This window comes from Tauraco erythrolophus, chromosome 7 (genome assembly GCF_009769465.1).
Source record: "Tauraco erythrolophus isolate bTauEry1 chromosome 7, bTauEry1.pri, whole genome shotgun sequence".
NCBI lineage: Eukaryota > Metazoa > Chordata > Aves > Musophagiformes > Musophagidae > Tauraco > Tauraco erythrolophus.
Window position 1 is genome coordinate 50,271,597 of NC_141471.1, and position 27,954 is coordinate 50,299,550.

The 27,954-nt window shown below is 41.5% G+C and overlaps 1 protein-coding gene across 1 annotated transcript in view; it reads left to right on the forward strand.

Moving 5' to 3' along the window:
- TRAK1 (trafficking kinesin protein 1) overlaps positions 1-27,954 on the forward strand; it is a 108,231-nt gene that overhangs the window by 46,130 nt on the left and 34,147 nt on the right. Inside the window, exon 4 of the mRNA XM_086615168.1 lies at positions 1,154-1,372. Within this exon, the coding sequence (XP_086471294.1) occupies positions 1,154-1,372 (219 nt within the window). The remainder of the gene's footprint in view (positions 1-1,153; positions 1,373-27,954) is intronic.

Below are 27,954 nucleotides of genomic sequence, written 5' to 3' on the forward strand. Positions count from 1 at the left end.
AGAGCAAAAGCGGCGAAAGAGCCAAAGCGCAAAAGCCCTGCTTTCCAGCTGTCCCTCACTTTTATACTGGGCATGACGCTGCATGATATGGAATACTAATTGGCCAGTTTGGCCCTCAATCTTAAGTTCTACCACAAATCACAAGGGGAATCGTGTCCCCCTTGTCCCGGCTATTCTCCCCCCTTATCCTGACGTGCTTCTGCACTCCGGCCACTGAAAAGTCCTTGGAGTCCTCACGTCCAACCACAAACATCAACTTGCTATCAACATTCTTCTCAGAGCGAGCCTTGAGTAAAACCAAACCACGGAGGCTCTTCTAGCTGCTAAAAAAGAAGAGCTAACACTGTCCCAGCTAAAACCAGGACACCATGTTTGATCATCCTTATGGTGAAAAAGTTTTTGTGTTGAATTGAAATTTTCGTGTTAATCTTCTCAGCTCCCTCTTGTCCCAGATTCAAAACTTGAATTTTAATTGCAATGTTTTTGCAGTTGTTGATGGCTGTCAGTATCCGTTTTTGAAACCATGTGCAACTGTGATATATTTGTGAACATGAAGGAACTGGTATCACAGAATGCAGGTCATGATAGTGTCAAAAGGTTCCCTAAAAGTTCCTGCAGCCAACTTTACCAGTGCATTTTAGCTGTGAACTGGGGACACTGTTTGGCTACTGCAATCCTGGATTTCTTTTTCTGAGAACAATCTGCAAGCAGCAAAGGCAAAAAATATAGTGGTGCTGAATTGTAGTCAAAGACCAAGTTAAGGAGATATGTAAAGCTTGCAAACTAAAAATAACCTGCCAAGTAGAACATCAAAATATAAATTCCTGTGTGCACTAGTCCTTTCTCCATACTCAGGTTTTAACTACCCCCGTCTTGGTCAATGCTTGCTTGCTCTCTATTCCCTCTTCACCCTCACCTTATTCTTCAGTAGATGAGTCTCTGCTTCTAGTGGTTGGACTTTTTGTCCCCAAGAGCTTGCTCTGTTTTGTACTGCTAATAAGTATGCTATTTTGGATCATTTGTGCTAGTCATATCTTCTAAACTGATAAGTATCGAGCTGTTTTCTCTACGCAGAAAAGTCTTGCTGATGCCAAAACAAACTACTGTCTTTGCTAGCTTGTATGTATGGTACGCAATTTGAAGAAACTAACAGAGACTGTCCTCTTTCTCTTACCCGATGTGTGCAACAGTACCAACCTTCCTGAAGTTGAAATCATCAGTCTACTGGAAGAGCAGCTGCCTCACTATAAGCTAAGAGCAGATACAATCTATGGTTATGACCACGACGACTGGCTTCATACACCTCTCATTTCCCCTGATGCGAATATTGACTTAACAACTGAGCAAATAGAGGAGACCTTGAAATACTTCCGTAAGTCAAAAATTCAGAAATTATACTGAGGGCCAAATAAAATAGTGCTATGTTTGTTACCTTCTCTGAAGTATCCGTGCAATTCTGTTACAAACTGTGGAAAGCAAGAGAGCTGTCGTTTCTTGCTTTGATCTTCAAGTTTGTGGTAGATAGGAAACACAGCAAACATTTAATCAGAATCAGAAGTTGCATTTGTAATCCGTGCATGCACCTCTCCACATTATCAAATATTGGTGAAACTGTGTCGTGGTTTAGGGTGCTCCAGCAACTAAACTCCATGCAGCTGCTTGCTCACCCTCCTCCACGCCCTCAGGATGAGGAAGGGAGTCAAAGGAGAAAAGCAAGAGAGACCCGTGTGTTGAGATAAGAACAATTTAATAATGCTACTACTAATTTATGAATATATACATCTATGTATTACAATTACTGTGTAGTTGCTCACTACCCCTTGACTGAGGCCTGTCTTGTCCCACACTAACGATCCTGAAACAGTTAAGTCCCAACACCGCAATCCTGGATGAGTGAGAGGCCCGAAAATAGAGAGTGAGACAGAGAGATCACTACAAGAGTTCTGAGAGTGAGAGCCCCAGAAGAGCAAAGGCCCTTCTTTCCAGCTGTCCCTCACTTTTATACTGGGCATGACTTTGCATGATATGGAATACTCATTGGCCAGTTCGGCCCTCAATCCTAAGTCTAAGCACAAATCATAAGGAGAGTCGTGGACCCCGTATCCCAGCCATTCTCCCTCTTATCCTGTTGTGCTCCTGCATGCTGGCAAGAACATGGCAAGCTGAAAAGTCTTTGAGACCTCAGTGCCAAACTATAAACATCAGTGTGCTGTCAGCGTTCTTCTCAGAGCAAGTCTCAGACTAAAACCAAAACACAGAGCTCTTCTGGCTGTTAAAAAGAAGAGCTAACTCTGTCCCAGCTCAAACCGGGACAACTGAAATACTTCTTTATGCTTATGTTTCTCTCTGGCAAGAGACTGAAATTTCTGTACATATACAGTGTAGAAAGCTCAGACCTGTTTCAATATTTGCTTTTTCTGAACATGTTCTCTGACACATTGTGCTGTTGTCTGATGGCACCGCATGCCAGCATTACGACATGACATCAAATAATTTTTCTGCAGCTTACACTTCTAGGAAAGACTTGTAAAGAACCAAACTTTTGAGCATTTGGTTGAGATGGTTTGTCCCTTCATTCTTTCTTTTGTTCATATTCATACTGTTGGACAGAAAGGTACCTTTTTGTGCCTGGAGGGAAAGCGCGTAGTGTTGTGACCTTCTTGGTTTTTCATTCTTTTGTTTGAGCCTGTAGATGCTTTTATCATGGTGAATGGATTCGTGTCTCTCTGGGTTCTTCCACTGTGGATATTGACTTGCTGTGCAAGTAGAGAAGAATTCTGTGATTGATCTCGTAATTGCTGATTTTTTGAGTAATGTATGGTTAAATGATTCTTCCTTTTTTCCTCTCCATGGTTTCATATGGAGGTGCAATTGCGTTGCATGTTAAAAGTCTGCAGTGTCAATCCAATAGGTTTTATGCAAAAGCTATAGTAGTTAGACTTATGTATTAGTGGATTTATATGGATTATAGTAGCAGATAGATGTAGGTAGACTTACAGAGGCACTGTGGAGCTCAGAAGGAATGAGTTATAGGGCTCCAATGTAACCTTTGCAAAGATGACTTCATTGCATTTTGAAGCACGTGAAGAATTCACTTTGTAAGGAGCAAGGTTGGTAAAGAAAGCATTAAGAACATGAGGAACTGAATTCTGAGTGTAATGCTCTAATAGAAGGCATTAAATATTTTAGTAGATAGCTTACATATGCTCTCCACCTCCTGCCAATCGGCCAAAACAGCAGGAAGGGGGAGAGGTGAGCTGAAGCTGATCTATGGAATCAGTTGTACTACAACTCCTTGTTTTCTGTCAGTCCGTTAGTGTTGTTATGGTGGCAGAAGTTGGCTTAAATAAATCTTTTGAAATGTCAGGTTTCCAAAGTCTTTAGTAACTGGATTAGTCCTGTCTCATGAGTAAGATTGTCTATGTAGGTGGTCTGCTGCAATAACCGTGAGAAAGATGTTTTGCTACTGAGACAAGGAAGGCAAAAATCCGCATGGAAGCATCCTAACTCTCCTGACTGGAGATGCTGGTGGGGCATGTCACTCAAAATAGTGCATGACTGTTGGGAATGGATAAAAAAATGGAGCTATGTACAACAGAGGAATCAGATCTCAGTAGCTGCTTGTAACTGTGAGTACTTAAAACCATTTTACCCAGCGTTTAGCTTACAAGCATGGTGACTGCAACTTTACCATGTTGCTGTGATCAAAGATTTAATCCAGTCAACTGGTTTGAATGAAAAGAATTTGAGTGTGATTCCTGTCACAATGTATGTTTTCTGCTTTTGTTGGGAAATAACTGCTTAAAGAAGAGGAATCGAGCAAGGAGAACTTCCATAAAGGAAAGTTTATTCCTTACTACTTGTATACAGACACTCCTGTATAGATAGTAGTTTCAGAGTTTAAGCAAATCTTGCATTGAGCCTTAGACTAATACCCTGGAAGCTGAAATATCTGACTTTACACTTGTTCAGTTACTGTGAACAAGTAATAAAATGCATCTATGAAAATATGTGTTATGTAATTATGGAAAAAGATTGAAATTATGATATTCATTGTGAACATTGGTTTATGTAAAAATTAATTATCCAAATAAAAATACTATTTTAAGTTGGCAGAAAGTCCCATGAATTGTACCATCATTACTTTGGAGAGTGTTTTCCAGGGCGTTGCTGCTTGCACAATGATTCCTTTTCAGTGCTTGCAATTAAGGCATTCCTTCTGTACCTTGATGAGGGGATAAGCAAATACTGTAACTTGTCTGTTGGAAAGTTTTAGTATCATCTTAAAATTTTCACTGTTTTCAAAACAGTGTCCTTGTAGTCTAAGAATTCTGTGGATGTAGTTAAGTTTAATAAACAACAGAAACGAATTTCATAATCTGTTCAAGTTTTCCTTAACTGTAGGAAGAATTCATCAATTTTGCTGCAATAGAAAAGGATTCACTGCAAAATAAGTACTTTTGTCAGAATTAAAATGCACTACCCATACAGATTGTTGCTTTACCTTCTTCACCGCTTCTTAGAGACACACAAAGATAATTCAAATAAAATTAATATTAAAACTTGAGATAGTGCAGAATAGTTTTAGATGTGAAATTAAGTCTTTTGATTGCTTATGGTTCCTGGTGTGTTGTAGTGTCGATCAGCTTCAAAACGAGGATGAGAGAGGGAGGGATATCTTGTGACTTTATTCAGGAAATATTCACAGACTAAGAAATACTGGACAACAAGGGGGATGTTTGTGCATATTTTAATGTATGTAAATATTATGCATTATTAATATATGTAAATATGCTTTTTGTAAGGCTTCCTGTTTTTTTTAGGGGACAGCTTATCAGGAAGAGCAACATTTTATATCCTCTCACCACACCAGTTAAGCTGTAACTACTTAGGTTGGAAATAGTCTGAATGGCAACACAGTAGTGACAATCTTGCACTGAAACTCATTGTTTTAACGATGTTCAGGTAGCTGCTGTGAACAACTGGAATTAGAGAAGGGGAATGCGTCTGTTTTTCCACTGGTTAAAACTGCATTCCCACACCCCATCCAAGGGCAGTGGAGGTTGATTTTGAGGAGTGGTAATTTAGAGCAACTTTTTCGTTCCTTCTGCTGTAGGTTTTGAACACATTTGTGGCCAGTTACCATGCTCAGTGACTCTTTAACCTCTGTCTTGATTGTGATCTATATCTCCAACTCTATCCTGGCTCCTTTTGTAAGTTTTGAACAAGATAGATGCCTGAACCTTTGAACCTCGGTACTAGATTACTTAAAAATATTTCAAGGCCCCACAGAATTAGGAAAGTGGAGTGTCCTACGTATATATATATAAAAAATTAATATTTATTTATTTTAAAAAATAAATGCATGTATACACACATATAGAATAATATATATAATATATGTGTATAGCTATACAATTGGATTTGTAGTTTCTTTTGAAAGAACTTTGAACTATAGCGACCAAATTTTCAATCTCTACTTAAAATGAAGATAATTCCTCAAATGCATTTTTTGGTTACCTTGTAAAGTGCCCTGAAGTTGATTAAAAAATGTGGCTGTCTTAAGCCTACTACGTAAACTGATTCTGAAAATAAATGCCTTCTAAACTGTACTATTGTCTTCATTTGTTCCTGCTTTAGAATGGCAACACGAAAGGGAGAAAAACTTGTCAAAAAAGTTATGTAAAAAGCTACAATTGATTTGCAAGCCCAAACCAAAATTTTAAGCTGCACTCAGAAAACAATGCTCTAGTTCTCCATTGCCCGACTCTCTCTGAGAACTGTACTTCCAAAGAATTTATTTGCTGTTTAAAATCTCATTTTTATGTGAATTATGACATGATTTCTGTATTAGGCACATGCACTTACATGTTCACGTATACCCATTGCGCATTTTATAATTCGTTCTCACTATCTATCTATGATTTTCTTTTTCTATAAAACAGACTTGTTAATAGGGAACTTGTGATACTGCATACCTATTTGTGACTTTCATTTTCTAATACATTTATATTTAATAAGAGAGGCTCTGTGGTTGTTTGATAGATGAAAGTGTCTCCAAAGACCATTATTTGTGAAAGAATCTTAATCGCTTGTAGTGACAATATTCTCTAGTTTGAGTTCATCTGTGTTTGCATTTGCTCCCAGGAGAAAATCCGTGAGAAATCGTACTTCTAGGGTGATTCAGCATATAAGGTAACTGGCAGATGCATTGCTGTCCCTTAAAGTAGAAGCACTGAAAGGACCGAGTTTTCTGAAGAGCTGATGGGTGTTTGGGGTGGTATATTATCAAGCTTTTCAAGTATACAAATGTATTTCCATTCAGTTGAAAAGTAGATTAGCAGCTGTGAATGCTCACATATACTTGTTTTACTGCGACTGAACAGGTATTCTTTTAGGGAACAGAGAGGGCTGGGTTTCCTTTTTACCATAGGAAGCATATCACAAGGGAACACTTGAATTTAGGAATATAGTCAATCATTTTTGAGTTAAAAGAGAAATTATTCGCTCTGGATAGTAAAATGAAAAGAGTATAAATGCTGTTAATAGGGCCACTGTCTTAATGGATGTCTCTGTTTTGGTTCCTGATGTTTTTTGTCGATTGCTTCTTTAGGTCTCCTTGGGTTCGTACATCCATTTTTAGAGCATAATGACATATTAGACCCTACTGTAAAGGATGCCTGGAGTACAGTTGTTCTCAAAAGTAACTTGATATTCAAAAAATGCCATCTTTTCTTGTATTTTATTATTTCTTCTTAGAATATGTAAACAAGCATTGAACATGTACTAGAAGCTAAGCACAAGTGTGCATGGAGGAAGAGAGTGCTTTATTGCAAAGATAGAGTAGGAAAGCCACTGTGGTCTGGGAAGGTTTTCAGTAAAATGAAGTATCTTCTGCAGTTTGTGTATAATGAGAAACTATAAACTAAACTAGTTTGATTACTGAGTTCCAGACTAGCAAAACTTGTCATATGAAAGTCTATTACAGAGCAAGTATTTACGCTACACTTGTTTCTTGGATGCCCGAGTTCTGTATGCCAGTCCACTTTAAAACTGACTCTTTTCTGGTTCTCTCGTCTGCTGAACTTGTTCTGCTTAATCTTCTAACTGTGTGTGGTGTTTACAGCTGAGTCAAGATATGACCTATAAAAATCAAAAAGCAGTGGGATATTTGAGGGCTGTGGATATGTGTGTACATGTGGTGATTTCAGTAATTACTGAAAACCTAGGTTCTCTGTTGAGCACATTTCTGGTCCCTGTCAGTGAACCAAATTTACAAGTTAGTTTTTTCTTCATATTAAGATGTTATGTTTTTGCTCACTAGTACTTTTCTGGTAGGCTTATATAAATGTTGAGTAAGTTGTTCATACAAGATAAATCAAGGATAATAATGCTACAGAAATATAAAATGAGCTAAAATCACTTTTCCAATGCAACCTTCAGATTTCTTAAATTCATTGTGATATTTGGGTGATATTTTAAGCTTTATAATTGCAAAATGTTGATTTCTGAAAACTTTGTTGCTTTTTTTCGGTATTTTGCAGTAACAAAGACTGTTCTTCTGTTATTATTAGAATCTTGGGTGCTTCTGTACTCTTTTCACTGTGAAAGGCAAGCTTTATTTAAGTAAAAATTTCTCTCAAACACTGCAACCTCATACTGAGACTTGTAATGTTCTGCCATTTCCAGCAAGGTTTTGTACTGCCTAAACTACTTTTGCAATGCACAACCTCCATTCTATTAAGATATCAAAACAGGAGTGGTGGTCTTGCCTAGTGTAAATTGAGTTGATTTCTCTGTAGCGGCTAAGAAAACTACGTACCAACGGAATGTTTGGATCCTTTGTCTTGAATCTCCTTCCACAACCTCATCAAAAGTTTTAGGCAAAATACTGATTGCAGTTGGCTATTTCATTCCTATGGGACTTCTTTTATAGAACTCACTGGTTTTGATTGGAATTCAGATGACTTCACAACAAGAGTTCTGCTTGGAATTTTAAAATCTATCCTTTGACTTGTATTGGTATTCTGTTAAGCTTCATAAGGCTTGCACACTTCAATGTCGTCATTGTAACTGTTCTGTATGAGCATGGGAGGTTTGAAATCTGAGCAATTAAGCAAGAAGGGCATTTGATTTCTGAATGGCGTATGAAAAACGTCCTTGTGGTTTTTTGGCGTACAGGCTGACATTGATGCTGGTTTATAACCTGCTGGTGGAAATCTGGTGCGTTTCCCTCTGTGTTGATCCATACAGGATAAGATTCAACAATGACCCTTAGCTATACTGCTGTGGCTTGTTAGAGTAGATTTGTCTGCCTTCCTGTGGCTTTTTGTCTTTGAGATCCTCAGTTCAATCCCCAAACACAAAGGCTGGCAGTAACAGAATCTGCTTGCAACGTCACTCAAGAGCTTAGATACAAGGCTACTTAGCCCTCCTTCTGAATTAATTTTTGAACCTGCTGGTAGAAAGATGAATATTTAAATATCTAAGCATTTTAATTCATTAACAGCTTTGGGGGGAGACTTAAGCTATAACCTGGATAGGTGGTGCAGAGAATTAGTTCTTAAAATTTGATTGGCAATTGGGAAATGAAGTCTTCACACTTGGATGAAGATACCTTTTGGGAGGAACTGAATAGCGTTATTAGTGCCACAGCTGTTCTTTTAAATTCCAAAACTCCAAGGCATACTTTTGTCATTATTTTGTTCACATGCTTCAGACTGAAAACTGAGCCAGTCCCTACCAAAGAAACAAAATAAAACTGATCTGACACTAAAGCATAATCAAATAAATCAAATGTCATCTCACCAGTCTCATTAAATTCCTGAGGCAGAGTGCCTTTTAAGCCACTCTGAAATGTGCTGCCTGAATGTATGTTGCAGCAAAGTCACATTCTGTCTCCCAGCCTCCAGATTAGGGAAGTTCAAGCACCCTTTGAGCTGGTGACCAGGGAAAGGTCTATGTGAGAGCCAAGCCCAGAGCACAGCTCTCTGAGGCAGTGAACAGACACAGCACTCCACAAGAGTCCAGGTTCTGCCTTGGGAGCTGATGGGAATGGGGCCCAGATTCACGTGGGGACTCCTGGGAACCCTCTGAGGAACTTGAGGGTGTCTGCTGCTGCCAGGCAGGGAGCCACAGGGATGTGAGCCTGAGGAAGCTCTAGTGGCTTCTGAGAAGCTGTCAGCTGCCCTTGATCAGAGCTGTCGTTAGGGAAGGTCAAGCACCTTTTTAGCTGGTGCTTGGGAGACCTCTGTGTGACAGCCTGGTCTGGAGCACAGCTCCCAGAGACAGCCAACAGATGCAGTAGTGTATGTGGAAGGGTGCAAAGAAGGGTCCTCATCTGAGTTGAGAACAGTCTAAACCTTCAGATACGGTGAGGATGTGCCATAGGGTACATTCTCCAGGCTTTGGAGTGCCTGTCCCTGCCAGGGCAGAAACTTCACCCCAGGCAGAGCTTCAGATGGCTGCACCTTGCAAGTCCCAGGCTACGGGGAGTGGCCAGGGCCTCTCCATGAGACAGGGAGAGATGGCCTTCTTTTGTGCAGGAGGTGTGCTGCTGCCAACAGCTGTCACCAAGCAGAGAAGTTGAGAGGAAGTCAGCAGGCTGTGCAGCGTCGGGGAGGATGAGAGACAGAGACAGGATCTGGGGAGGAGTAGGTGAGGCACCAGAGGAGCCTTGCAGAAAAGGTCCTAGGGGCGTTCTGGTGGACAGCAAGTTGAATGTCAGCCAGCAGCATGCCCCTGCTGCAAAGAAGGCTGATGGTATCCTGGGCTGTATTAGGAGGAGTGTTGCCAGCAGGTCAAGGGAGGTAATCCTCCCTCTCTACTCAGCACTAGTGAGGCCACACCTGAGTGCTGAGTCCAGTTCTGGGCTTCCTGATTCTTTATTCCTTCAGTATAATGCAACTTACATGCCTTCCCTCTCCCAGGAAGCTGCAATCATGACTGTCAGTGGGTTTTTTTCCTTGTAAGAAAAATAGGTCATAACCATGCTACTGTAGTATTTTTGTCTATCCAATCAAGCATGATGTTAAGCTCAGCTTCATTTTACAAATGTTTTTGCTGTCTCCAGGAAAAATATAACCACAAAAAAAAAGAGATTGTTGTAAAAAAGAGATTGTTGTTTGCATTATTTCCAGGTGGTGAACAGTTTGCAAAATCTGACTTTTTAAAGCTATACTCTTCTTTGTTTATGCTGGATAGGAGTGTATTCTCTTAAATGTCTAGCTCCTGCTATCATGGTCTCATTTACAGTATTTAAGTATGCCTGGTGGTACCTTAATTAAACTATCCAGCTGATTTTGCAGATAGGTTGCTGAAGACCACATCAATTTGATTTTATGCAAATGCAAATATAGAATCATAGAATGGCATAGGCTGGAAGGGACCTCAGAGATCATCTAATCCAACCTCCCTGTCATGGGCAGGGACGCCTCTCAACTAGATGAGGCTACTCAAGGCTCTGTCCAACCTGGCCTTGAACACCTCCAGGGAGGGGGCATCCACAACTTCTCTGGTCAATTTATTCCAAAGTCTTACCACCCTCGTACTGAAGAATTTCTTCCTAAGATCTAATTTAAATCTGTTCTCCTTCAACTTAAACCCATTTCCCCTTGTCCTATCAGGGGACACTCTTGTAAAAAGTCCCTCTGCAGCCTTTCTGTAGGTTCCCTTCAGGTATTGGAAGGCAGCTATTAGATCCCTTCAAAGTCTTCTCTTTTCAAGGCTGAACAATCTCAGCTCCCGCAACCTGTCCTCGTAGCAGAGGTGCTCCAGCCCTGGATCATCATTGTGGCCCTCCTCTGAACATGCTCCAACAGACCTATGTCTCTCTTATGGTGGGGACACCAGAACTGGATGCAGTATTCGAGGTGGGGTCTCGCAAGAGCAGAGTAAAGGGGGAGAATCACCTCTCTTGACCTGCTGACCATGCTTCTCATGATACATCCCAGGATGCGGTTGGCCTTCTGGGCCGCATGAGTGCACTGCTGGCACATGTTGAGCTTCTCATGTATAAATACCCTCAAATATAGCGCTCTCCAGTAATAATTTGGGGGAAGGGAGAAATAATCCTTTCATGTGGAAAACAGGTTTTCGTCCTTGAGTAATTTAATTTCATCTGCCTGCCCCTGTCTCATGTTAAATCATTTTGTTTCAGTGGGAGAACAGTTAGGCTCTTCTCTGCATCAGAAGAGCCTTTTGTCTGTATCAGGTGATATCAGTGTGCCCTTATGGTGCTCAGGAGGGGCCAGCTCTGTCCTGTCTGTAGGAAGTACCTGTACTATTTTGAAGTCCTGTATAGCAATCCCATTTTGACGGAGGAGAGTCAATCAAATCTGAAGCATCCATTTTTCTAAATACTGGTTCTGAAAGCTGCTGATACAATGCTTTCACTGTGCTGGTTCCATTCTTTTCAGGTTAAGCAAGTCACAGTGACTTCTTGCTAAGCAAAATATTACACTAGAAGAGATCTCTGTCCTAAGTTGCAGAGTTGTTTGCTCTTACAAAATGTGCAGTCACAGGATGTCTCCTGTTCAGCGTTCTTTTAGGTGAAACACCCGTAACTCTTCAGTTCTGTAAATGAGATCCCAATTTAGAAATGACAGTATGCCAGCCTGTCCGTGAAAATCAGTTGGGCTTTTATCATGGAATCGTAGAATGGTTAGGGTTGGAAGGGACCTTAAAGATCATCTAATTCCAACCCCGCTGCCATGAGCAGGGAAATCCTCCACTACACCAAAGCCTCATCTAACCTGGCCTTGAACACTTCCAGGGATGGGGCATCCACAACTTCTCTGGGCCACCTGTTCCAGTGCCTCACCTCTCTGAGTGAAGAATTTCTTCCTTATATCTAATATAAATCTCCCCTCTTTCAGTTTAAACCCATTGCCCTGTGTCCCATCACTACATGCCCTTGTAAAAAGTCCCTCTCCAGCTTTCCTGTAGGCCCCCTTTAAGTACTGGAAGGCTGCTAGAAGTTCTCCTCAGAGCCTTCTCTTCTCCAGGCTGAACAGCCCCAACTCTCTCAGCCTGTCTTCATAGCAGAGGTGCTCCAGCCCTCTGATCATCTTCATGACCCTCCTCTGGACCTACTCCAGCAGCTCCATGTCCTTCTTGTGTTGCAGACTCCAGAGCTGAACGCAGTATTCCAGGTGGGGTCTCACGAGAGCAGAGTAGAGGGGCAGAATCACCTCCCTCGACCTGCTGGCCACCCTTCTTTTGATACAGCCCAGGATACAGTTGGCTTTCTGGGCTGCCAGCGCACATTGCCAGCTCATGTTGAGCTTCTCATCCACCAGCACTCCCAAGTCCTTTTCCTCAGGGCTGCTCTCAATCCATTCTCCGCCCAGCCTGTACTTGTGCTTGGGATTGCCCTTATCTATGGGCAGGACTTTGCACTTGGCCTTGTTGAAATTCATGAGGTTCTCACAGGCCCACCTCTCCAGCCTGTCAAGGTCCCTCTGAATGGCATCCCTTCCCTCCAGCGTGTCCACAACACCACACAACTTGGTGTTTTAAATATACTTCCTTTCCTTTTTAATGCTCTTTAATCACTTTGGTTTTTTAAAGTAAGTTTAAAAAAGTCAGTTTGCAAAGCAAGTATTGTGACAGCACCTGACTATTAACAATATACATTGCATAGTGGTGAACTGTACAGCTGCTCCTGTAATAAAAAGGACTGCAGACGATGTTAATGCGTTGGACAACTTTATCCTGAGTGGTGGTGACTGTGTTGGTGACGGTAGAAAATAATGAAAGGACACGGTGCTTAATTATCTGAACATCCTGATGTGATGCTGTAGCTAAGAGAAGAAAGGTGACCCACAGTGTGATAGTCTGATGTGTGGGGGGGTGTTCTGGTGGCAGGGGAGGGGATTTGCTCCCTGTGCCACCAGATCTGAGTCCCATCCCCCCCGGGGGAGGTTGAGCCAAATTGGCGCCTCTGCGAATTGCCCTATTTAAGTTGGGACAAAGGGGCGGGAAAGGGCTTTTTGCTCAGGAGCGAGGAGAGAGCAGGAGGGCGCTGCCCTCGCTCCCGGCTCCCGGCCGGGCGGCTGCCCGGGCCCGGGCCGGCGCCATGTGCTCAGGATGGCGCCGGGGGAGCCGCATGGGGGGCTCGGGAAGCACCCCGCTCCCGGGGTGCCTGCCGGGCCGAGCTCCCCTAGAGAGGATTAATATCTAAGAGAAGACAACCACAACGACCGGGTCAGCAAAGATGGAGCAGGAGGAGGTGTGCTGGAGCTGAGGCTTCCCTTGCAAATCGGTGTGAGATGGCAGGCGGCCCCCCTGCAGCCAGGGTGTATTCGGCGGAGCAGAGACCCACTCGTGGCCCGTGGAGAAACCCACGTCGGGAAGGAGATGCCTGAGCCCAGGAGAGGTCGTGGAGCAGGGGATGCGCGACCAGGTACTGTTGATAATGGGGCATGGAATGCACGACGAGGTCGTGGAGGCATCTGGAGACCGTGGGACGACCCACACCGACACGAGTGGCAGCAGCTCCCTAAGAGGCCGAGACTGGTAAAGCCCGAACTGGTGCAATCCATGGGGAAGGATTGCAATCCTGCGGGCAGGACTCACGCTGGAAAAGTTTGGGGACTTTTTCTTTGTGAGTAGGGGATCCACCGAAGCAAGGGAAAAATGGTGTAAAGACTCCTCCTCCTTTAAGAAAGGAGCGGCAGTGAACAACATGGATGAACTGACCTGTACTCCCCCATTCCCTGTCTCCCTGCGCTGCTGGGGGGAAGGCAGAGCCAGGAGCGAAAGGAAAATAGGGGGTGGGGAGGTGTTGTTTTAAGATCGGGCCTTGTTTTCTCTTTTCTCCTCTCAAGTAACCGGTTTCGTCCCCTTTTGTCTTTTGTTAAGTAACTGTTAATAAATTGTTCTGGTTTATGAAGAAAGCCTGAGTCATGTTTTGCCCGAGACCATGTTTGGTGGGTGCTCCCTTTTTGGTTCTTGTCTCGACCCTCAGTCCAAAAACTACGACACACAGTTAATCGAATGGGAGGTTCTGTTGCAGGTGCTGTGGAAATAGTCCATCCAGCTCCAGTGTTCAGTTTCAGAGAATCCTCCTGGAATTGGAAAAGGTTTGGAGAAGAAGGCTGAGAATGACTAAGTATGGGAACATAGGATTTATAGCGACATGCTATGTAATGATACTCTTCAAATACTTTTATTTGCCATCAGAGATGACTTGCTGCTGCTTTGCACTCTAGTGACATGGTTCACTGCATTCTTGAGTGTGTTGCTACAGCCTTCTTGAGAGGCCATGTTTATAAATGGGGTAGTTGAAATTATCTTTAATGAAAATTCTCTTCAAACAAGGGAAACGGTTTGTGTGATTTTATTACCTGGTTAATTTTCGCAGACCCGTTTAGTGTTGACCCATGGCACAGATTTATTGCAGCAAAAGAGAAGGAGAGGGCTCTTGAGATTTTCAAGCCGACTTTTCTGCCTAATAAAACCTCTTTGTAACTTCAAACTTAAGGAGTGCTGGGTCTAGCTGATGAGAGTTGGCTACCAGAATCTTTTATTAGTCTGTATATTTTGTTCTGTGGAGAACAAATAAATGTATGTTTGTTTTAAAACTAAACAGAAAAATAGAACAAAATCCAGCAGCTGGAAGGGAATGCCAAATGAATCTGAATAATTGTATTTAGGGAAAAAGTAAGTCCCTTACAGTCACAGATCTATTACTTGAAATCGTTCTTACACTCAAATTTAATATGAACTTTTAGGCTAGTAACACAGTAATAACCCAGTCAAATGCGGTGTTATAATATGGAGATTTTTGAATACACAGGGGTTTAATGTTTGTAGAAGCAGTCCACCAAAAAAAATGTACCATTCTGGTAAGTTTTAGATAAGAGGAATCCGATATACAGCTGTAGGAAGGAAAAGTACAGCTGCAGAGGTTAAAAGAGGGTTCTGCAAGTATGCAGCTGCTTTGTTGGCCTAATCAGACTTTCCTGTCCGACTTGACAACCCTTCCAGCCCTCACTTTGTAGAACTACAATTTCTCGGACAATTGAAGGGATGCTTGAGTGTAGATACCTGGATATATAGTGTTCTGTCTGTCCAGAGTTTCTGTCTTCAAGCTGGGAACATCATATACTTATCCCATCTTTCCAAGTCTTCTGAGGAGTTCTGAAATCATTTGATCACACAAATTACTTTCTCCACAGAAATTTAGTGCCTTTTTGGATCACACCAGTATGTTTCCAATCAGCTGTGTAGAAAAATACTGTTAAAACAAACAAACAAAAAGCCCCATACCCCTGCCTTGAACAGTTTTTGTCTTGTCTCATTGAAGAGGGGGTGAGAGGGTGGTGGTGTGCAGGGGAGGGAGGACAGTGAGAAGAAAATTCTAGCATGTTGAAAATTTCCTTTGTTCTAAGCGTCAAGAAATAAAAAGGAGAGAGTTCCTGCAGCAATTTAAGCTGGTAGCCAGTGTTCATTCTTTATATTTTAAATGCTTGTTTTAATGTTGTTACCAGACTGAAATTACCTTTTGGATGAAAATAATACAAGTGGAACAAATAGCTTATATGCAGCGCAATTGAGTTAATGTTGCCATAGGAACCTTTATGTTTCTCTGACAGTATTTTAACAGTGTAGCCTTAATTGTATTTAATAGTATGTGCAGTTTTTGCCTTGTGAGTATGCATAACTGAAATTCTGCAGGACTGAGCTAGGGCTGGAGTGCCATGTCACATTCCTCTGTTTCAAGATGGCACAGTGTGAGAGCAGAGTGATCATATTTGGAAAAATGCTCGCAGCATTAAAAAGAATTTTTTTTTTAAGATAATTGTATGACCCTTGCATGTCCAAAGGCTTTTAGTGGCTTTTGTATAAATCCTTTGTGATTTACTAACTTAAATCACAGAATCACAGAATGTTAGGGATTGGAAGGGACCTCAAAGGATCATCTAGTCCAATCCCCCTGCTGGAGAAGGGCCACCTAGATCAGATCACACAAGAACGCGTCCAGGCGGGTTTTGAACATCTCCAGAGAAGGAGACTCCACAACCTCTCTGGGCAACCTGTTCCAGTGTTCTGTTACCCTTACTGGGAAGAAGTTCTTCCTCATGTTTAAGTGGAACCTCCTATGTTCCAGCTTATGTCTTAAAGTTCATGTACACTTAACTGTATTGCTTTCAGATAAATATTGAGCATACTAAAAATCTAGTTAGCAAAATGAAGTAAAAAATAATGTGATCCCTGTCAAAATGAAAGTATGTTTTGTTTTTCAGACCCTTGTATCTGTGTGTGTCTTGATTTCAGGAAGGCTAAGGTTAGCTTGATGCAAAAGCAATGGCTAGGATAACCTCTGTCTCCTCTGTGGGAAAACAAGAATGTGTTTGTGCCTTTCATACGTAAGGCTAGAAGCTAATAGGGCATGAAGAATTTCCTGGACTCTGGTGGGTATGAAGGCAGCAGCCTTCATTCTGGCAGCCAAAGCTCAGGTACAGGCTGTTTGTTCAGTTCTTTTTGGCTTTGCATTTTGATATTCTGTAAATGGGGGGGAAGTGCCAGTAAATGGAATGGTTCCTTGATTAAGGCTGTGCTGCGTTGCTTTGAGTTAACCTACCAAGAGTGGCAGCGCTTCAAGCCTAGATCAGGTTGACTTAAGTATTACACCAACTCAGTTGTCCACCAGCAATAACTGAAGTACAAACAGTGGATCTCCTCATCTGGAGGCTGACTGATCGCTGTCCCTGCGGGAGAGCTGCAGGCCTTGGCCCCAGGTGCTAAGACTGGCTTGGGGAGGAGAACCAACAGGGACGTAACAGTAAAGTTAAACAATGCCAGTGGAAGACTGCATGGAAGACACATGGACTGCAGTTTGCTACCAAGCCAGGAATATCTCATAGGGGCAAGGGGGAACTGTATTTGAGGAAGAGCTCTAGCACTTCAGTCTCTGTGAATTTTTAAAGTTCACAGTGATCTGAAACCATGTGCCCTTGTTCCTACTGTCTAGAAAGTTAAAATTAAGTATTTTGTATAATGAAAGGCATTCAAAGAATCTTAGTCTGTGGCAGTTAAACAAATGAAGTAAATGGGTGGAGACCCTTGAACTACAAAATCACAGAATAGCAGAATGATTGGTGTTGGAAGGAACCTCTGCAAATGATCCGGTCCAACCCCTCTACTCAAGCAGAGTCTCCTAGAGCAGGCTGTGTCCAGTGTTCAGTCACCCTCATGTTAAAAATAAATAAATACATAAATAATTTTCTTTATGTTCAGTGTGAACCTCCCATGTTTCAGTTTGTGCCCATCGCCTCTGGTCCTGTCACTGGTTACCACTGAAAAGAGCCGCCTCCGTCCTCTTTGCAGCCTCCCTTCAGGTGTTTATATCCATTGATAAGACCCATCCTGAGCTTTTTCTTCCCCAGGCTGAACAGTCCCGACTCTCTCAGCCTTTCCTCGTAGGAGGTATGCTCTGATCCCTTTATCTTTGTGGCACTTTGCTGGACTCTGTCCAGTATGTCCATCTCTTTCTTACCTGGGAAGCCCAGAACTGAACACAGTGCCCCAGGTGTAGCCTCACCAGTGCTGAGTAGAGGGGAATCCTGTGCATATTGCCAAATAGGTTACTATATTGTAGGATGAACACAATGATTTTTTTCTTTATTTGCAGTCTTAGAAACATGTTATTTTTCCAGTGAAATAATGTAATTGCAAGCAAAGGTGTCTTCCAAATTTGGCCCTGGACTGGAACTTTGGACATGAGTGAATAGCATAACAAATTGCCACTGGCAATCATGTGGCAAATGCATGAACATATCTGTTAACCTGTGCTTCAACTATCAGTATATAAAAGGGATGTGGCAATTCCCAAGCTCAAAGATACCGCAGTGATAATTTTTTATACCAGTAAAGCTGAAATACTGATGTGGTCATGAAACCAAAGTATTTTCATCTGTATAGCTTGACTATTCCTCACCTATTTCTGTTACAGTAAACAAAGTGGTACCAGTCAGGGAGCAGGGTAAGTGGTAACAACCTAGAAGAGCCATGAGTGAGGGGGAGCTTAACAGAAATCTGCAAAATCGTGAGTAACTGGACATGAGAGATGAATTAAGATTTCTAGAGCTGTAAGCATCAAATTAAGTTAGTAAGAGTGCGTTGCAAAGCAAAAGATGAGGGTTTCTTACATCATGGATAGTAGATGTATGGAACTCCTTGCAAGATGATGTTGGAGGTGAGGAAAACTTATGTGGGCTCAAGAACAGAGAAGGCCAGACCTTCAAGAATTGCTAAAAATAGAAACTACGTCTGTCTCTGAAGCTGGAAAAAAAAATGGAGGTTGGGAGGGCAGTTGAAGGAAGTACTGGCCAGTTCTCCCTTATCTGCTCATGCCTGCTCTTGCAGATGAAGTCTTGGACTGGACAGACACCTCCTTGGTCAGACCTAATATGGCCTCTTACCTTGTGTGATTAACTTACATCACAACTTAATCTGTCCTGATGCTTTTATTGGTGTTCACAAAGAAATACAGTTTCCTAAAAAAGGAGGAGAAAGGGGTGAAGAATATGTGGCAGTTATGAACAAAGTGGACAGTGGCTTTGGTAGCTGCACCTTTGGTATCTGCAGCTGCACAGATTCAGACATGCTTTTTGAATTGCTGTTTGTGATGATGATGATTTAATGGCATCTGTTCTCAGATGGATTCTCTTCTCATAGCTTAAACACAATTTTATTGGATGCTGCAAAAGTAAAGTCTGTTCTTTCATTTCCAAAACACTGAATATGGACATTAAGCTATTCTGTGTGACAACCTTCAGCATTTCTAGGAATAGGGTAGTGGAAGTTTGTCCTAACCTCTTGTTTTCATCTATGAAGCTTAGATGCTTGGCTCGGGGGCGGGGAAGAGGATCAGCGGTTCATGCAGAGGGCAAAAAGTAGAAGCAGATTAGCTGTATTGCAAGGTGAAATGTATTGCTGTCCTGATTTTTCTGATCCTTTCATTTTTTGTTTGCCACTTTTGCAGTAACAGGATGCATAAAGGATTCTATTATATCAGCCCAGAATAGTGTAACAAAGCAGTAATGTAGTTTCATTTTTCATGGGGAAGGCAGGCTTTTATCAAACTCTGTGGAAGAGAGTAGTAATGGACTAGATTTTAATTATTAATGTACTGCATGTGCCCAGTGAATTGCGATGGCATGATGCTGTTGTTCTGTGGGCAGTCAGCAGAGAATTCTATCATCTTCCTGAGCGAGGATTTTTGTTTCCAGTATGGAGGAGTACTCCTAGTCTGTAAAGCCAGAAAGAGCAAAATGCATTTTCTTCATCTCTGCATCGCTTTTGGAGCCAGCTCGTCTCCATAGCAACATGTTAGCCTGAAAGAGATGTGGAGACTAGGGAGGAAAGGAATGAGTTAGAAACAGCCAGGCAGTGGTGTGTGTCCCCCACGTCAGCGCATCAGCCTTTTGATAGGATGATTTTGTTAACACCCATCCGAGGCTCCTGTGCAGAGCTGCTTTATTAGAGCAGCCGCCAAGGCTTCTGCTTCTCCCTTCTGCATCCTTTTTCTATTTTATTTTATTTTTTCACCCCAAATACACCCTCCACACCCCCCTTTTATTTTAGTTGCAGCCTTATTGAAGATGTACAGGTCATTTTCAGTCTTCTGGGAGCTTCCTTACGATACGGTGTTTGGCAAAGGCAGGAAGGCATGGCTGCATTTCACTTGACCTTAGCAGCGAAGTGAAATCTCATCTATGTTGCTGAAGGATACTGACTATGCAGAAATTTATTGAAGCAGATTATTATGAACTGGACTGGTATTATGAAGAATGCACAGATGGTAAATATTTCTTTCTAGTCTCTTTTTGCAGAATTTGGAGCTTGTAACAGTGGAGCATCGTTATTCAACGCTTTTAAAAATGAAGTACCTTGAAAAAGGGCAGCACCCTGGTGTAGCGGAGATGCCCTCATCTCTGTTGCACCTCAGCATCTCTTGTGAGCATGTTACAAGAGACTCTGCTGTATAGCTTTCTCTTTTTTCAAAGGGAGTGGCAGAGGAGCGTAGGCACTACGTGAGGATATCTTTGGGCAGAGGGAGAAATATTTGAAATGCTAACTGTATGTATAATAATTCAGCTGAATTTAAATACACTTATTGTAAGATTCTGTATTGATTTGTGGTTTAAGTCTCTGTGGGTTTTCTGCATTACCAATATGCTGTAATATGTATATATTTAATGTGTTAATAGGCAGTTCATGTTTTTTTCTCTACTTATTTGTCTATGAAAGATATTTAAAACCATAGCTTCTTAAAAGTAAGCAAGTTAACTTTTTGAACTGAAAAAATTCCAAACTCTGGCAAGCATGATCTTCGGAGCTTCTGGTAATTTTTTTCATGTTTGCTTGGGTGATTATTTCTCTATCAGAGCAGTGCATGTTTTCATCAGACTTCTGATAGAAGGCACATAGGAAGGGCTAAATCTGTACTCTTTGCAGAGTGGAAAAATCAAGATTCTTCACTGATGGCACTGATTCAGTGGTAACCTCTAAACCAAAGTGCAGCCCTTGGGAAAACAATAGTTGTATCTGGATTTTTTTATGGTTGGAGAGCTTGGCCTAAATGAGGCAAGTCCAAGATCACAGTCAAGCCAAGAGCAGAAAGGAGTAAGAAGCATAGGCCCAGGGGATGTTGTACGTATGTAGTACAGAAAGATATTTCGTAGTGATTTGGTAACAATATCGGAGAGGACATGAAGAGTAGAGACGTGTGTGACAAAATTGGAAGGTGTTTTAATGGTCTTTTGAGTGGCATGTGCCTCCATTTGTTTCTCTGTACTAGATTTTGGAACTGAATGCAATTTCAGAGGCTTGTCAAACTCGAGCTTCTCTTAGCATACCTGGACAAGAATAATCAATTAAATATAAGAGGAAAGGTGCATATTTATTTGAAAGATCTGACTACTTTAAGTTGGATTGAATCCATTATGTAACATTTATCCTCTAGGTTTAACCCTAGTAAATGCTGTAGCATCTCATTAATCTGCATGATGTAACAGTCTGAGTTGGCCTGATTTTAGAAGCTTCAGAAATAGAACAGTTGTACTGTCATTAATATCTGTAGCTGATTTTCCCCAGTTAGATACAGATAGCTTTCTCTTTATTGTTCTTTTTTATGGTCCCTTGTCTGTCTGGTGAAAGGGTTGTTGTGTGGAAGTGTGGCCTCCTTGAATGTCTGAGCTAAGAGCTCATCTGCTTATCAGATTGGTCTTAAGGTGCATGCTGCACTGATGAAACAATGGGATTTCCACAATAATGAAATAAGCAACAGGTGTTGAGCAAGTGTTTAAATTCCTTTTGGGATCAGGGCCTCAGGAGCACTGTCATGATTGGTCTGATTCTGAGCTTACAAGTTTTCTTGTGAGTCCTGAGCCTCCACCCAGCATGATTCTTCCATAAGTGGAGATCTACAGAGAGTCAGCTAGAGTATGTGCTGGCTGGCTGCTTGAAGTACTTGGGGAGTTCTCCCCAAAGACAAAGCAGGGTTTAAACTCAGATAGGGAAAATATCTTCTGTAGGTAAGGCACAATGCTTCATTTATTTGTTTATTTTAAATTGAAATATTACTTTTTACATGATGGAAGGGTATTTCTATCAGTCTTGTCTTGATGTTTCAGGTGAATAGCAGTCTCATAAGGTTTAACGGAATTTTATGGAGATAAGCTTTCTTTTGTTTCTCCCAGTTGATGTGTGGGAGAAAGAGAGAAGGATTTGAGAGGTGCGGTAGAAGGCATAGTCTTTGGCCTGTCATACTGACGTATTAATTTGGGTTTAAAATATTATTGATGTTTCCTGTTGATGGAGAAAGGTATTCTGATTGTAGTGGGAGACAAAAGGCATCTTTAAAGTATAGTAGAAAATTGAACTTTTTCAAAATGTAGAGCAGGTGGCATATTATGAGATGCGCCCGTTTCTGGAGTGATGTTTGATTTTTTCTACCATGTATTTGTCAATAGCAGAGTCATTTCTCTGAGATGCTTTTTATATTCAGTAGAGTGTGACAGCTGACTTGTTTTGAATATCTATTTTAAGACAAGATGAAGTATAGTGAGAGAGCTTATTTTTCTATATCTTTGTATCAGAAATAGCATGGCCAGCAGGACTAGGGAAGTGATCATCCCCCTGTACTCAGTACTGGTGAGGCTGCACCTTGAATACTGTGCTCAGCTTTGGGCCCCTCACTACAAGAAAGACACTGAGGTGCTGGAGAGTGTCTAAAGAAGAGCATCGAAGCTGGTGAAGGGTCTAGAGCACAAGTCTTAAGAGGAGTGGCTGAGGGAACCGGGGTTGTTTCGCCTGGAGAAAAGGAGGGTCAGGCGAGACCTTATCACTCTCTACAGCTACCTGAAAGGAGGTTGTAGTGAGGCGGGTGTCAGTCTCTTCTCTCAAGTAACAAGTGATAAGACAAGAGGAAATGGCCTCCAGTTGTGCCAGGAGAGGTTTAGATTGGATATTAGGAAAAATTTCTTTACCAAAAGGATTGTCAAGCATTGGAACAGGCTGCCCAGGGAAGTGGTCGAGTCCCCATCCCTGAAGGTATTTAAAAGACTTGTAGACGTGATACTTAGGGGCATGGTTTGGTGGTGGACTTGGCAGTGTTAGCTTAACGGTTGGACTGGATGATCTTCAAGGTCTTTTCCAACTTAAACAACTCTATGATTTTGCTATACGTGGACTCTCTGGAGCTCAGATGTTTGTGTGCATTCAGTTGCTAATCCTACCCAGTTTGCTGTTTCTGGTGACTATATTGGAGCAGAGCCAGTGGTATCTTGAAACTAATAGAAAACCTCACAAGGTATTATCCTACAGAATTATTTTTCTGATTAAGTTGTTCATACATTCTTTGTCAAAGTCACTGGGACTCAAATTTCTATCTAAAAGGTGTGACTTCACTTGTTTTACTTTTTAAAATAATTATTTTAGCAGTGGTATGGTTTCTTGTTCTTCAAGGAAAAAAGTACTCCAAAATTACACCAGGATATAAGGTTTTAATGCTGCTGTTTAACTTACTAGATAAAGTTAAGTGATTCTCACTGTTACCTTAGATTTACTGAACTTCTGTATGGACCAACATAGTAATGATGTCTTAAACTTGCATTTGGTGGTGGTAATTTGCAAAAGTAAATTAATAAGTGCTCCAAACTTACAATTTACAAAGACTTTCTAGAGTTGGAATAATGAATTAATCCCTTTACATAAGGTCTTTCACAGAGTTTAGTTTTGGTATGAGTAGATTGAATTAGACAATAAAATGTCACATTCTGTTTATCTGAAGATTGAATCACTGGTGTTAACTAACATTACAATAAATTGAAACTTCTATAAATAACAACCATTACACTGTGCTTTTTAGATACATTTTCAAGTATAATATGTTACAATATGAGTGACAGTTGCCGCCTTATTTGGCATTAATGAAATATATTGTGTAGATGGAATGGGGAGGAGGAAAGTGCTGGGTGTGTACTCGAGTAGCAAAGTAGTTATTTTCATAGCAGACCTCAAGGCTGACAGAACTAATGATGAAAGGGGAAAAGGTGAAACTTTTTTTGCAGACTTTTATCATGAAAGATAGTACAATGCAACTTGGGCGAAAAAATAACGTGAAAACCCCACAAACTCCCAAACAGCTAAACAAACATAAGTACACGTAGAAATCTTAATGAATGGCCTTCTTCCCCTGCCTCCTTCTTAAGCCAATATTTTTCATCCTTTTAGTGAATGATGCTTTCCAGAGAAATCCAGGTTGACTTTGGATCAAATTACTTTTCTTGTTTCTTCCATTACTCGTTTACTTCTAGCTGAACAACTCCACACTAATGCCTGAGAGTTCATTGCCTGCAATGCCAGAAGAGGTTTGTGTATGTGCAACTGGCTCCTTCCTCCTTCTTTTAGTGGCCATGAGTTTCAGCAATTTCTTGGGGAGAAAATAGCGTCTCTTCCGTTTTTCCCCCTCCAGTCACACTGCGTTCCCTGTTTGTCACATGTGCCGAAGCTTCTAACCCCTTTTGTGTCTGCCTGAAGAACTTTAATCTCACTCTGTGTCATTCTGGCACTCCTTATCCTGCTTTTGCTCTTCTCCCGAACTTTCAATTCCTACTTGTATTTTCTTCCTGCTCACATTGAAATGTTTTCGTCTCTTGTTCTGTTTGCAGTTTGGACCTCCTCTCCTCTGTTCTATTTTCTGCTTCACTGAAACGATTATCAGCAAGCTCCCTAACTTTATTTTCAGCTGAACAATAATTAACAATGTTAATGCCTGTTCTCCTTGACCTCTCGGCTACTTTAAGCATGATTACTTATCCTTGTCTTGCTTATATTAGTGTGCCTTTTCAGATGTGAGACTATGTCCTGGGTGTGTGTTGTGTGTGTTGTTGGTTTGTTTTTTTTTCTTTTTGAACGATCCTTTAAGGTAGCATTAGAAGAATATTTCATATTCCCTGCTGCAACTCTTAGAGTTCTTGGTTATCCGTGTTTCTTCTCTGTGCGCCTTAGTTACAGGTAATCTCACAAACACACATCTGCCAGCTCTGTGGGTGGCACAGTCAACCTTTTCACTTAAAATATGCCTCTCGACACCTTTTCCCTTACAGTAGGAGCTTGGCTGATGGTTGGGCATTTATGACGATTCGTCTCCCTCACACATTAGTCCCTTTTGTCTCCATCCCTGCAGAAAGAGTAACCCTGGTGTTAAGTGGATGCTGACTGTGGGTATGCCATCTAAATCTGAGAATCTTATGAATGCCTGTGGCGTGCAATCTCTGAAACAGCTCTTGCTCTGTAGGTGTGCAGCTAAAATTCTCATTCAGGTTGTTCTTGTTTTGCTCCTGTGTCCTTTATCTCTATACTTGATAAATATGGTTGAACCTGGCTTATATTCATGTAATCATTGATACCATTTTCCTAGTTTTTTGCACTTTGCCATGTCACTTCTTTTTCCTTATTCCTCTATTTACATTCTATTCTTTATCCAGTCAGACCTAAGCTACTTCTACTTGTATGTTGTCTTCACGTGTCTTATTTTTCAGTGTAGAGATATTTTTCCTCCTTATTCTGCTCAACTGCTAATTTTCCAGATAAGCATTTCCCCTCTTCATCCCATTTCATTCCCTTTCTGCAAAAGTAATGTGCTGTCCTTCTGGTTGAGTGACAGAAGATAATTTGGGTGGGATTTTGGAAGAGTGAGAAACTTGCAGAACCTGTAAACATTCAAACAATTTAACTTAGTTTGACTGTGTGTCTTAATAGAAAACTCATGTTCAACGACCAATTTATCCACCCTCCCTGAAAAGCCCACCCCAAAAACCCCACATTTCTTCATCGATGTATTTTTAAATATGGGTGCTGCTGTTTCAGCTGCTGTTTTTAGGACTTGGTTGCTTACAGAGAATCTCTTTGTTCTAAATGCAGCATTGCTATTATTAGTTAATCGTAGTCAAAATTAATGTGGTTAATTGTGCTAGAGTCTAGATATTTTTATTGATAAAGGAAGTTAAATTTATTTGAATGCACTGGAGTTCCTTGGAAAGAGTGAGTCAGGATATGAGAGTGAGTTTGTATCGTATCCAGCCTCACCCTTCTTGAAACTAGCTCCTGATTTGTGTGTTTCCTGTTTGATTGCGAAGTTACTGAAGGCGGTCTGTACCTTGGTGCAAGCATTACATAAGAAAAGTGTATCTTTGTGCTTTAAGCATTGCAACTCACTTAGCAAGCTTCCTGAAAGGAGTTAAATCTCTTTAGCTGCTAATTCAAAGTGAGGATTGCAGCAAACATGCCAAATTTACCTTGCAGTGGCAACCCATGAAAATGAATGCTCAATCTGGTATGTTCTTTATTTCCCTGAGTATGTGTTTACAGGAAATATTAAAAATCTCTTTTGAATCTTTCCTGATTAGAATGTGTATTTTCAGAACCATGCACAGTTTAGCTTTTTGCTGTTATGTTGGAAAGCTGGCTCTTAATCTTTATCAAGTAAATTCTTCTGCAGTAGCGAAAGGTTTTAATGCAGAATAACTTTGAGTTGATAGTGTGAGGGTGTGGTACGCATTCCTTCTCCACCCATTATGAATTTGCATCAGCATCTATCGTCTGCTGATATCAAAATAGGCATTGCAATGCTTCTCTCAGCTTCTGAGTGTCAGAGTCCTCCTGCGTGGCATGAGTTGACATGAGTCACAGTCCAGAAGTCAGCTTGTGGGAATATTCGTGTGCTCTCCTTACATTGTCATGTATATGGGGCAACAACATGCATGTTTTTAGTGTGTCACCCACTGCCCCGCTCTCCTTTATAAACTAGTTGGTTAGCTGTAGTTGAACACTTGTCAGCAATATTAAAGCCATACTATGTCAACAGGGCTGGAGTTTTCTGTCCCTAAGCTTCAGAAGGTGCTTCTTGCATTCTTTTAAAATGGCTTATTGTTTTGGTTACTCTCTGAATTTCTATTCTCTAGCTATTACTGAAATGTGGTAAATTGATGCTAGGGGCAAGTAGGTACTTCAGGCTCTTACTGTCTGAATTTTTTATATTATTTTGTTCTCTTAAGAGTTTTGATGTACTCTTACAGGGGAGAAATGAAGACACAGAAAAGCTCCAAGGAATCAGAAACAAGAAGTTTCCCCATTACATTATTATTAAAATGATATATTTTAATGTCATGATAAGGGGAGAAAGAGATAATCCTATTTTTTTTTCCCCCAACTGAGCTTTTGAGGCTGTTGCTGCTGACGAATATTGCAGTAAATTTTGGCAGTCAAAGGTCAAGTTGTTAGGTTTGAGTAGTAAGATCTTTCTTTATTCAGAAACGAATGTTCCTTTCCTCAGCAAGCACTTCTGTGTTATTTCATATGCTTTGGCTATTGTTTATATAAACATTGTTACATTGTTTGTGTATAAATATCAACACTTTAAAACTTGAAACAGAATAATTAATCATGCTTGTAGAAGATTAGTTCCCTCCCCTCTCATAGTACCTCATACTTTCCCACCACTAGAGAAGTGGTAATAGGGAAATTGTTCCTACATGACTGACTGATATGTTCTGCTGGGTTCTAGTGTTTGGCTCCCTCCCTCCCTAGCGGTTTTGTCCCCGCAGAGGGTGAGGAGCTGCCTTTGCCTCGCAGTGCCCCCACTTTGCCTGCAACTGCTTTGCCTTGTGACGCAGATAGGAATGCTTTCTGCAAGCAGCAAAGGGCACCGATTTGCCATTGAAAGTATGGGAGGCAACCTGACAAACACTAAATATCTATAGCTGCAAAAAGATAAATAAGAAATTCAACCTGCCCTGTGTGCGTGGTCAGGTTTGGCATACACGACCTGTTGGAAACCAAGAGGTCTGAGCACAAGGAGTTTTGTTTGTTGTTGAACAGATACGTACGCCCTTGAAAACGCACTGGGGTGCCGTATCTGGACTTGAGGTCTTTTGTTCCCCACAGAAGAGTAAAGATAACTGTAGGAAACACGGCATTTGACAGCTGATGTGGTATGTCCGTTAAATGCTTTGTACAAGCATAATGTTTTTTGTGAAGGCAATAAAATAAGCCCCAAACACTCACTCCCTTCCCCTCAGCCCTATTCTTCACACCATGGATTTCACATGTGGCACATGCTACAGACAGCCGTGCTGTACAATAGCTGCAGCTCTCAAGGTCCCTCCGCCGGGTGGGATTAGCGCGTGCATGTGCACAGGCTTCAGCTCTTCCCTGCTCCCGCGAAACCTGTTAGTTGCAGCATCCGGCAACTTGAGAGGTGATTTAACTCTGAAGGTGCACACCCTTCAGCGGGTGTGACAGTCAGAGGCTGGCTCAAGCTTCGGTGCTGCTGAGACACCGTGGGGAGCTACCACTTCACCTGGAGGAGCAGGGGCAGAGGAGACACAACCATGTCCATGCGAGGAGGGGGCTTTCAGCCCACGTACTTTGTCTGAAATG